The sequence below is a fragment of the Hylobates moloch genome, unplaced genomic scaffold (assembly GCF_009828535.3).
Source record: "Hylobates moloch isolate HMO894 unplaced genomic scaffold, HMol_V3 SCAFFOLD_22, whole genome shotgun sequence".
Classification (NCBI taxonomy): domain Eukaryota; kingdom Metazoa; phylum Chordata; class Mammalia; order Primates; family Hylobatidae; genus Hylobates; species Hylobates moloch.
Window position 1 is genome coordinate 12,497,790 of NW_026652297.1, and position 12,272 is coordinate 12,510,061.

A 12,272-nucleotide genomic window follows, 5' to 3' on the forward strand; every position below is an offset into this window, starting at 1 on the left:
CAGGAATGCCTGAGGCATAGGCTTCCTGTTAGGGCTGGATTAGAGGAACAACCTTCACTTGAGGCCAAAGTGGGGGCCCCTCCGGCCTTCCCAAATCCAGATCCCAATCTTATTTGTATGCAGGGCTGGGTTTGCAAAGCAGACCCTGAGTGTGCAGGCCCTTAAACAGGCAGCCGTAGGGTGCACTCCAGCCAGGCTCCAAACCCAGCCACAGGGGCAGGGAGGGTCTGAGAGAAAGAGCTGGCACTGTCTTCTGGATCAGCGGCCCTCCTTCAGGTGCGCCGTGGCCCAGAGTGTGTTGCAGGCCCACCCCTCTGCTTGGCTTCTTCTTTGAGGAGATGGTAGTATGTGGGGAAGAAACTGGGAGGGTGTTTCTCCTATCCTTGTCCATCTCGGCGAGTAGAGCAGAAGTTCCTCCTTCTGTGGAAGCTCGAGGCGTGTGAGAGAAGGCTCTCCCCTCTATGTTGGTGTTTCTGGGTGCTCACCGTGTGCTCAGCCCTGTGTGCATCTCTTCGCACGAGTCTCCTCATTTACTCCTCACAGCACTGACGAGGGAAGGCTGAGCCACACACATTGTGACAGAAGTTGAAACTAAGCCTCATAGACATTATGACTGGCCCAGGACCACAGAACGATGTCATGGCAAGTTGAGATTCTGTATGATGTTTTTGAAGTTAATGTGTTAGAGTCACTCTTTATTTATTTACTTGTAAACCATTTTTTCCCCCAGAAAGAGCTGCCTTTAGCTGTGTTCCCAATGTTAAGAATATCCCCATAGTCTTTTATGCTGTTTGAGTTCGTTAGCACCAGATCAAGAGTTGGTGGTCATAGAATTAAATATCACAGTGGTCAAAGTAGCCTCCAGGGCAAACCTCAGTTATAGCTTGAAGGGAAAACGGTTTCCTACCATGAACATTTTGACAAATATAGTTTTCGATAACACATAGAGTGTAGCAAACATAACTTTTTGCAACAACTCAGTTGTGGAAAATGTGGCTTCCCAGCAAAGCTTGAGACAGAGGAGGCAGCCACAGACAGTCAACCTTTATAGCAGGCTGCCTTTGGGCCATGCAGCCTGTTTCATCATACAGGAAAGCTCTTTGCTGTTTTCAGCCGAGAGACTTAGAAATTCAACTTGTTGGTGGAAAGGGCGTTGTAGAGACCTGAGCTAACTGTCATGGTAACTGGAATGAAAATGTTCATTAAACGTATTATTTTCTGTCTAACAGGTTGCAATGACTAGTTGAGCATCCTTCTTTTCAAAACAACTGTCTACTCCCATTCTTTCAAGATTTTCCTATAAAACTGCCAACTGAGGCCTGTAGCTTCTGGCTTCAGTTGTATTTTCTAGCCAAGGCTGAGTTAAAGAATATGGAATTTAGAGTTTTGTCTTTCCAAGGTCAGTAAGTAGAAACCCTGGGATGTCAGGCTAGGCTTGCAGTCTGCAAAGTTCTTGCTCTTAATAGACTCTGCAGTACTTGGCCATGTTTACAGCATAAGCCAAGCCTGCCAGTCCATCAGAATTCACCAGAAACAGATCTTTGGAGAAGTATTGATGCCCTGCCAGGCAAGGGCAGTAGGGCGGCAAGGTCTTGGGACTGGAAGTTAGGAATCTTCAGAGAAGGTCCTGGCTCTGCCACGTACTACCTGCTTGTCCTTGGGCAGGTGATTTCTGCTCCTTTGTTATAAAATGAGGTATTTGGACAAGGTGATTAATGAGAGGGCAAGGAAACAGTGCCTGCTACGTCATAGGCCCTTAACAAACATTTCTTGAATGAATCAATGAGCCAAGGGCTGTTGTAGCTCCAAAAGTCTGCTCAGACCTTGATTTCATTTGAATCGTAGAAGGCTGTAGTTAGCTTCCTGCTTCTTGGTCATTCCTGAGGTTCATACATCACCTTGGCGTGCCAGGCATCAGGGATCTATCTGATGATCTCTGCCACTGCTTAGCTCCTGCTTCCTGCATGGACTTCACAAAAAGTCATTCTTGCCTGCGGTCCTCCTGTGCTAATCTTTATGATATTTCTTCTTGTCTCTGTATGAAGATGTTGAGGAACTAACTGCGTGTTAGTGATACAGTTCATTCCCCACACTGAGCAGAGGTCCTGCCTCAGCCTCTCATGAGAAGGAAGCACAGCTTCCTAAGCCTCTGTCACTAGCCATGTCATTAAGTTTCCACAGTCACATTTTCAGAATATGCCAAGCCTCTGTTCACTGGGCACCCGTTGGCCTGGCCTTCCCTGTCTCCTTTTTTGTGGTTGCCCAGCCTTCTTCCTCCTGGCCCTTCTGCTCATTCCCTCTATCTGCACTGGAGCCTGGACATGACCCACAAAACTGAAATGTTCATTTTCTAGGCTTCTCCCACTGACACAGCCACTTTTTCCCCTTCCAGGAACACTGGTGCAGTCGATGGTCAAAAACCTGGAGAAGCAACTAGAAGCTCCAGCAAAGAAGCCTGCTGGAGGGGTCAGTCTGTTTTTTATGCCCAATACTGGGCCACAGAGGGCTGCCACACCAGGAAGGAAGCCTCAGGTAGGGTGTAGGATGCTTAGAGTTCACTCTGGAATTCCCTGCAGAACCAGCTCTGAGTTTGGGGGGCCTGGGGTGAAGGTTGGGGAGGGTCCAGCAAATGTCATCCTTTGCCCTAGTGGGACATTGCAGGTGACCTCCCTCTGCCCCGTGCATGTGGAGAGATGGCCAGTTTGGAATACTTGTATCCAAGTTAACATTAAAAAGCCTTTTGGTTCATTATACAAGCAATGCTCGGTAAGTTTGGATTGTCCCATCTCCTGCCTCTCAGAGAGCCTCGGGGCTGACTCTGTCTGGCATCCTGCAGCAGCTGCTCTTCCAGCCCGGTCTCATCGCACAGTGGGCTCCTCCCCAGTCCCTCACTCTGCCACGGACCCTAACAGAATATGTGTGCGGAGCGGACTCCCCCAGGGGTGGGACTGGAGTGGCCTCACGTAGCACATCAGAGTCAGTAACAGCACAAGACGGGAATATTTAGATACATCTGTTTTAGAAACCTGAGCCTTGCCTCAGACTGTAGCCAACTATCCCATTTTCAGACTTAGAGCTCAGATATTGAGCTTCCCCGGCATCATCAGACCCTCCTCACTGCCCCTCTCTCCTCCATCAGGGAACAACTTGCACACTGCTGTTGTTTTTCAAGCAGAAAACTTTAGATCTCCCTTTACTTCACACTCCTTTCTCACCTTTCTCAATCAAAAATGTGCATTCTGGGATAATCAGTGCTATTGCTTTAAAATTTGGAAGTGGTGGGCAACCGTTCTTTGGTTTTTGATAGCACTCCCCGCTCTTTACCACGGTGTGTTTGGTTTATCACACAGCTCATGTATGTGTGTGAGTAATGCATCCAAATGATTGAAAAGAAAAAACTTGTTCCTTTTTACAAATTGTGAAAGAGCACCGACAGCCCCAAACAGACTGAGGCGCTGCTCAGAGCATGCTTGCTGCCCTGCACCCTGCATGGGTTCTGATTGGTTGGCCTTACATTCCTGGAGAAGATGCATAGGATGGCTTGTATCAAAGCCCAGGTGGCCAGCAGGGGCACTGAGGACTCCAGAGGGGAAGGCCTGGGCTGCCATGCAGGTGGCTGTGGTCAGGGGGTGGCCTGGTCCCTTGGCCGACTCTGAGCTGTCGTGCTGGCTGCAGTGCAGACCCTTCCAGGCTGAAGGACTCCTGTTGCTCCCAAGCTCCTCTCATGCTTCATCAGTCAGGATGTTTACCAGACCTGAGGGAACCCGTCTGAGAGGAGGTGGGTCATTAGCCCACAGTGCATTCAGCTCGAGAACTTGGAACGGTCGAGTTTCTGGGCTTCTGGCTCTGTCAAAGAGGGAGTTAAAAATCTGCACAAAGTTGAAGTGAAAATGAGAGCAACCTGATCTGCACATGGGCCTTTCCAAGGCACTTGCCTGGGTTTGGTTAGTAGAATTTCAGGGGTATTTGAAATCACCCTGATCCCAGGTCACTAAAGCAGGTTCTCAAAGGCAGGAAGACTTGAGAAGGCAGGAGGAGTAGCGTCTCCCTATTGCTTTCTTCCCAGTCTGCATTTGTCCCCATTTCCATTCTGCATTCCCATCCTGCAATGTGCTTAGCTCTCAGCCACCCTCCTCCCTTATCAAAATGCGTTTTCTTCTCCCCTTTACCTCCTGCAGCTTTCTGAAGATGAGAGTGACTTGGAGATCTCCTCCTTGGAAGATCTTCCTCTGGACCTGGACCAGAGAGAGAAGCCCAAGCCCTTGTCTCGCTCAAAGCTCCCAGAGAAGTTTGGCACTGGTCCACAGAGCTCTGGCCAACCCAGGGTCCCTGCCTGGTGATTCACCCCAGAGGCCGGCTGGCTAGAGGGTTAGCCTGGCTGGGGCCAGCTCAGGTCCACTCCAGCAGAAGAGGCTGCTGGGCCTCTTGTCTTCACAAACAACCAAGAGATCATCCTCTTGGAGAGAAGCAGTACAGGGAATAGATATGATGTCATCCCTCCTGACCTGTGAGGGGCCCTGCTGTAGAGGGCCACAGGTGCCTGACTAGGAGCCCCTGGGTCCCCAGGCTTGAGAAAGGGTTAAAATAGAACCTCCAGGTAGTTTTCTTCCTCTACCTCCACATCCCCCCCGAGGCTGAAAAGAGTCACTAGCTCTCTTTTCCCAAGCCTTTTATAAAACTGCAGGAACACTGTGGAGATGGGTCCTATCTGGGGTCCTTTTGGGGACATATGCCTCAGTCAGACATTCAGTGATTGATCCAGAATTATTTACTGAGTGCCTGCCTACTCTGCGCCAGGCTCTCTAGCCTCTCACTACTGAGTTAGGGTGCAGGCAGAGGCTGGGGCAGAATGTCTACAGCCAGTGCCAGCACAAGGTAGTAATCTAGTGACAGAGAACAGGGTGTTACGGGAGCATATGAGAGGCCATCCATCCCAGCCTGGGTGATCCTGGAGGGTTTCCCAGGGTTGTGATATGTGGCAGGCCTACTCATGGGTGGGAAGGGAGGAGGGCCACTTGGCTGGACCTTGTATCCCCAAAGGACCACACGTGTAATTTTTGATATTATTTCCAAAATCAGGTTTTATACATAGCCATTGTATACTTTTAGTGTGAAAAACATTAATATATTATATGCAAACATTTAAATATAGTACAATGTTTTTAACTCTGGTATGTATTTCATTAGTTTTGGAGCTTTCAGGGGATTGGGAGGGAAGGAAGCAACTGCATCTCAATTATGTCAGTTTAGGTCTTTTGGGACACGGTTGACAAGATGGAATTATTGAGGAGCTGCACTTGGGAAAGAAAAAGAGGTGGAGGCAGGATCCAGTGGGGAAAGGCCGCAGACTGCAGTGCACACCTGACCACTGTGAACAGAAAGAGAGAAGGAAGCCGGAGGAGCCAGGAGAACTCAGGGCATTGATTGGGGTTGACAAGGTCTCCACTGACCCAGTGGGGAGCGCCTGAGCAAGAACTGCCCACTTGGGAGTCCCCATTGTGCAGAAATGGCCAGGCTCTCGTGCCTGCACTGCACTTGGCCATTGGCTGGGATGGCCCAGACTGAATGAGACCTTGACTTGAAAGCTGGAGTGAACCTTGGTGTGAACCTGTCAGTCAATTTCATTTCTCCTGGTTGAATGGCATTTTTTTTTTTTCCTGATAGGGAGACCCAGCAAAGAACCTCCATCCCTGACACAGCAAAGATCTATTTTTAACTTTTTACTATGGAAAGTTTCAAACACATATATGAGTAAAGGGAATAGTGTGATGAACCCATGAGCTCCACGCTGGGCTTCAAATATTATTGACTCAACTCAACATCAATCTTGTTTGATCTATTACCACCTCCACCTCACCCAGACTTCGTTTGACCTTTGGGTGGTCCTGACACCTGGCGAAGCCTTGAAGTTGTCATAGGAAGAAGGTGGAGGAAACACACTGCAGGGAGCAAAAGGGGTCTGTCTGGTGGTGAGGTAGGGCAGCTGGGGGAGGGGGCTTGCTGGGGGTGTTGTCGTACAAAGGAAGCTGCTCAGTGAGGAAGCTCGGGAGAGCTGGAGAGCTGATGCTACCAGATCAGCCCACAATCTTAGTGGGATGGGAGTTGATGAGTAATTGTTCCAGGCTTCCTGCGCTTCTGTGGGGCACCTCTGAGTTTTAGTCTGCACGGTTTCTCAGAATCCCTCCTGGGATTGAGTGCTAGTTCTCACTGATACGCAGTTACTATTATTAATGCATAGTTCATTGGCCTTCCTCTTTTCTGTTTCATTTTTCTCACTCCCTCACTTCTTTCTCTTATGAGCACCTCTGAGATAAATTAATCCGTACCCAAGTCCTTGTTTCTAACTCCACTTTCGGGGGAATGCAAATGCAAACAGTAAATGTGTTTGTACGTGTGTGCACACACTGGTGATGATTATCAATGAGAATCTCTCTGTTCTTGAATGTTCATCATTGTGTTATATGTTTCCAAATGGGTTTTTCTATCTACTTTGGAGGGTTTGACTAACATTACTTTGGTGTTTCTATGCTGTGTTCACCCCTCCCCATTTTCAAATATATTTTAAAATTCTTTAGTAAGTTGTATTAGGTCTCAATAGAAACAGAACCAGTAGGATATACAGATAGATAGATACTTATGGGTATTTATTAGCCAGTTTCCCTAATAAATGACAGGGGATTTATTAAGGGAATTAGCTCATGCAATTATGGAGGCTGAGAAGTCACGGCATAGGCTGTCTGCAAACTGGAGAACGAGGGAAGCTGGTAGAGTGGCTCAGTCTAAATCCGAAAGCCAGAGAACCTGAGACTGTTGGTGCAGGTCCTGGGGTGCAAAGGCCAGAGAACCTGGAGTTCTGACATCCAAGGACAGAAGCTGGGTGTCCCGACTCCAGAGAGAGAGATTTTCTATCTAGGCCTGCAGCAGATTGGATGGTGCCCCCTACAATGGGTGAGGGCAGATTTTCCTCACTCAGTTTACTGATTCAAATGCTAATCTCTTCTGGAAGCACCTTCTCAGACCTACTCAGAAATAATGCTTTACAGCTGTCCAGGTATCTCTTGATCTCATCAAATTCAACCTAAAATTAACCAGCACAAGATTTGCCAGAACTATGGAATATATGTAACAGATCATTGAAAAATTATACAAATGATAAGATTGATACAGAAAAATTAGAAAATACAGATAATCAAAAAGAATATAACCTACCGATTCAGTCAATTATTGTTAATATCTAGATGTACATGCACTGGTGAAAAAATAACTCCTTCCTAGGGTTCAACTATATTCTTCTCTAGATTGATTTTCCTCCTGGAAAACAGATTACAAATGTCTTTATATCAGTACACATGTACATGTCAGTATGTGTAAATATAAGACAGTTATATTTAATGGCCACCTAGTATTCCAGGCAAAGATTACAAAAATTTTTTTAACCGGATATTTCTACTTTTTGCATTTTATAAATCATGAAGTGATTAAAAAATGTGTATATATGTCTTTGTGCGCTTGATTAAGATTTCCTTAAAATAAATTCTTAGAAGTGAGGTTGCTGGGCCAACATAATAATGAAAGCCAGCACCATATGCCAGGCACTGGTCCAAGTTTGGTACAAATATTATGATTTAGCCTCACAGCAGCCCTTGAGGTGGATGCCACTATTATAGTACACACATTTTATGGACTGGGAATTGAGGTACACAGCAGCTAAGAAACTTGCTTTGGGTCCTGCCACCCATAAGTGGTGTGACTGCAATCTGACTTTGGCAGCCTGGCCCTGGAACTCTAGCTCCTTTCTCCATGTACTTTTGTTACATACTGCCAAATGCTTTCCAGAAAACTGGAGCCCATTTAGTCTACTAGTGTTTGGAGCACCCAAGAAAGATAGTTTTTGCATTCCCTTGCTACCACGGATGTCATTAATCTTTCAATGTTTTGGCCACGTGATACGTGAAAAATGAAACCCTTTTAAGAAATTTGCATTTTTAAGATTTCTTCTAAAGTAAAATTCTTTTTTGTTTCTTTTTCATATTGGTTGTTGCTATTTCTTCTTTTATGAGTTGCCCGTAGTTCACTTTTCTTGTTGCTGTTTTCTTTATCTTTTTATTATGAAAAATTTCAAGCATATATAAAAATAGAACTGTGTAATGACTTTGGTGTTCCTGTTACTCAGTTTTAACAATTATCAACACATAGAGAATCTTGTTTCCTGTATCTCTTTCACCAAATAATATTGTATATTTTAATATCATACTGCATATTATTCCAAGTAATATACATGTAATACTACATATTATTCCAAATAATATCATTATATCTACAAACATTTCTGTATGTGTCTCTAAAAGATACTTCCTTTTCAAAAATAACCATTGTACCACCATCACACTACAAAAAAAATGAGTACTTTTTTCTAAATATCATCAAATATCGATTCTCTATCCACGATTCCTCTATTTTACTACACATATTTGTCTTTTTTAATCTATAGATTCCTCTTCCATTTTCCCCTCTTTCCTGTCTTCCCTTCTTCCCTCCTTTCCTCTCTTCCTTTCCCTTTTCCTTCCCCATGATTTTTATTATTTTTACTGTTGCTGAATAAATCAGATTGTTCGTCTTGTGGAATTCCCCACAGTCTGGGTTTTGCTGATTGATTACTGTGGTGGTATTTAATGTATTCCTCCTTCTTCTGAACTATCTGTAAATTTGTAGTTAGAGGTAAATACTTGATCAGGTTCAGCTTTGACTATTCTTTTGTGTTTTGGCAGGACTGTTCATCGGTGGTTTTGTGCATCTCCATCAGGAGACACAGAATATCTTTTTCTCCTTTCTTGTGGTGTTGATGATGGCATTGATGATAGACATTGATGACCATTGCCTAAATCCATCTTTTTTTTTTTTTTTTTTGAGACAGAGTCTTCCACTTTCACCCGGGCTGGAGTGCAGTGGTGCGATCTTGGCTCACTGCAACCGCTGCCTCCCGAGTTCAAGTGATTCTCCTGCCTCAGCCTCCCCAGTAGCTGGGATTACAGGTGCCCACCACTATGCCCAGCTAATTTTTTGTATTTTTAGTAGAGACGGGGTTTCACCATATTGGCCAGGCTGGTCTTGAACTTCTGACCTTGTAATTCACCCTCCTTGGCCCCTCAAAGTGCTGGGATTACAGGTGTGAGCCACTGCACCCAGGCCCATCTATTAGAGATCTCTAAAAGTTTAATAGTCTAAGTTTGTTATTCCTTTGACATTTACTAGCTGGAAAACTTCTGTAAAGAGGAATTCTCCACATCAAACTGTCTGGTTGCTCTGAGGTACAGCTCATACAGGTAAAGCAGCTAAAGGCTTAAGTCTTTCTTTTTTCAGAATAATGAATGAGCTTCCTAGTATCTTCAATAGGTGCCATACAACCTTATAGATTTAAATATATTTGATTTGTTTAAATCCTTTGTGATATTATCCTTATTAACACTGAGATTGTCCTGTCTTTGGGTGCCTCTTTAATTTGGTTCTTGAATGATTTTGATATGACCTTAGTAGTCTGATAGCTTCCTTCCAGGCTCATTGCATACCTTTCTTGTCTCAGACCTAAAATTAGTAATTTATCTGGGGGAATCCTGGTTTCTTTTAGAAAGAAATTATATTTATAGACATCTGGGTGCTAGGAGTGCCTATCACTACTGCGCTTATTGTTTCTAAGATCTTTCAGTGCACAGAGATAGGAAATACAATAAAAATATTGTGAGTTTATGTTGATATTCCCTATTCAAACTCCTGACTACAGAATTTTTACTTTATCTCGTTGACCTAACATGTATATCACTTTTCTTCCATACCAAAAATCCTGGCTGTTAACGTCACAATCATAGTCTTAGACATAACAATGCCCACCCTATTGCTTATTGTATGAATATTGAAAACAATTTAAAGTTTATTATTAATTTTTTTGGAGTTGTTTTTGTCCTTAAGCTAGATCCTACTTGGGATGTCCAGTTAAATTACTGTGTTTTAAAGTCACTTGTAGTTCTTTTCTGTGGTTATGCTACTGAATGCCTTGTTTTACTTTTGATTTTTAGAGATTGCATTTTTATTATGTAATTTGTGTCTTACTGCTCTTGAGTTTTTAATATATTGAAAATATTAATCCTTTGTTATATATGTTACTTTTTCTCCTTTCTAGTCAATCATTTGTCTTTTAATTATGTTCATGGAGTTCTTTGCTATAAAGAGATTTTAAATTGTAGCTGTCTTATTAATCAGTGTTTTACTTTGCAATTTCTGCTTTTGGTGTCATAATTAGTAAGGTCTTCTCCATTCTAAGACTTCTACGTGCTCATCTATATTTTCTTTTACTAGTTTAAAAAATTTTAGAATTTTGAATATTTAATATATCCGGACTTTTTGAGGGGTGTTAGCAATAAGTTAGGGATCTATTTTATTTTTACAATTAGCCAGTCGTCTCAGCAGCATTACTTGACAATTCATCCTTTCTTCACTTAAAAAATACCTGCTTCATCAAATGTAAATTATTGTATGTGGTTAGTCTATTCCTGGACTTTCTGTATATTCCATTAATCTGACTATTCTGTTACTATTCTGGTATTGCACAGTTTTGTTTTTAAAAATTCATTTTTAATTGTGGTAAAATAACACATAAGATCTACCATCTTAACTACCTCTAACTGTATTGTTCGGTGGTGTTGAGTATATCAACACTCTTGTGCAACCAATTTCCAGAACTTTTTCGTCTTCCCCAACAGAAACTTTATACCCATTAAACAAATCCCTATCTCCCCCCACCCGGTTGCAGGCAACCACCATTCTACTTTCTATTTCTATGATTTTGACTACTGTAAGTACCATATATGGTAGTATCATACAGTATTTGTCTTTTTGTGACTATCTTATTTCACTTAGCATAATGTCATCAAGGTTTATCCATGTTGTAGCGTGTGTCACAATTTCCTTCCTTTTTAAGATTAAATAATATTCCATCGTATGAATATATATCATTAAAAAAATCCATTTGTCTGTTGACACTTGGTTGCTTCCGCATCTTGACTATTGTGAATAGTGCTGCTATAAACACAGCTGTGAAAATATTTCTCAAGGATCCTATTTTTAACTTTTTTGGATATGTACCCAGAGTGGAATTACTGGGTCATATAGTAATCATATAGTCTATTTTTTGTTTTTCAGGAACCTGTATACTGTTTTCCATTTTATATTCCCAATATAAATTTGACAATGCACAAATGTTCCTATTTCTCCCCATCTTTGCTGACACTTGTTATTTTCTACTTTTTAAAAAATATCAGCTATCCTGATGGATGCGAAATAATATCTCATTGCAGTTTTGATTCGCATTTCCCTAATGATTCATGATGTTGAGCATCTTTTTGTATGCTTGTTGGCCATTTGTATATCTTCTTTGGAGATGTTTATCCAAGTCCTTTGCTTATTTTAAAATTGGGTTATTTGGGTTTTTTGTTGTTGAGTTACAGGAGCTTTATATATTGTGGGGTTAAATATGATTTGCAAATGGTTTTCTCCCATTTTATAGGTTGCCTTTTACTCTGTTCATTGTGTGTTTTGATTCAGAATTTTCAATTTTTATGTAGTCACGTTTATCTATTTTTACTTTTATTGCCTGTGTTTTGGTGTCATTTCCAAGAAATCCTTGCCAAATCCAATGTTGTGAATATTTCCCCCTATCTTTTCTTCCAAGAGTTTTGTAGCTTTAGGTCTTACATTTAGGTCTTTGATCCAGTTTGAGTTAAATTTTGTATATGTTGTAAGGTGGGGAGGTGGGAGGTCAAATTTCACTATTCCGGACATGGATATCAAGTGTTCCTAACACCATGTGTTGAAGAGACTGTCCTTTTCCCACTGAATGGTCTTAACACCCTTGTTGAAAATCCTGTGACCATACATGCAGGTGTTTATTTCTGGAGTCTCTATTCTACTCCATGGGTCTACATGTCTGTCTTTATACTAGTACTACACTATTTTGATTATTATAGCTTTGTCATAAATTTTGAAATCAGGAAGCATGAGACCTTCAATTTTGTTTTTCTTTTTCAAGATTGTTTTGGCTATTCAGGGTCCCTTAAGATTCCATATGAATTTTAGGATAGATTTTGCTATTCCTGCAAAAAATATTGGGATTTTGATAGAGATTGCATCACATTTGTAGATTATTTTGGGTAGTATTTACATCTTAACAATACTAAGTCTTTCAATCCATGATCACACGATGTGTTTCCATTTATTGGTGT

General features: G+C 42.3%; 1 protein-coding gene across 1 annotated transcript in view; it reads left to right on the forward strand.

Moving 5' to 3' along the window:
• The window catches only part of DZIP1L (DAZ interacting zinc finger protein 1 like), a 55,326-nt gene extending 49,837 nt beyond the window's left edge, over positions 1-5,489 (forward strand). Inside the window, exons 15-16 of the mRNA XM_032143882.2 lie at positions 2,393-2,532; positions 4,179-5,489. Coding sequence (XP_031999773.1) covers positions 2,393-2,532; positions 4,179-4,340 — 302 coding nt within the window. The 3' untranslated portion in view covers positions 4,341-5,489. The remainder of the gene's footprint in view (positions 1-2,392; positions 2,533-4,178) is intronic.
• Positions 5,490-12,272: the final 6,783 nt, after the last annotated feature.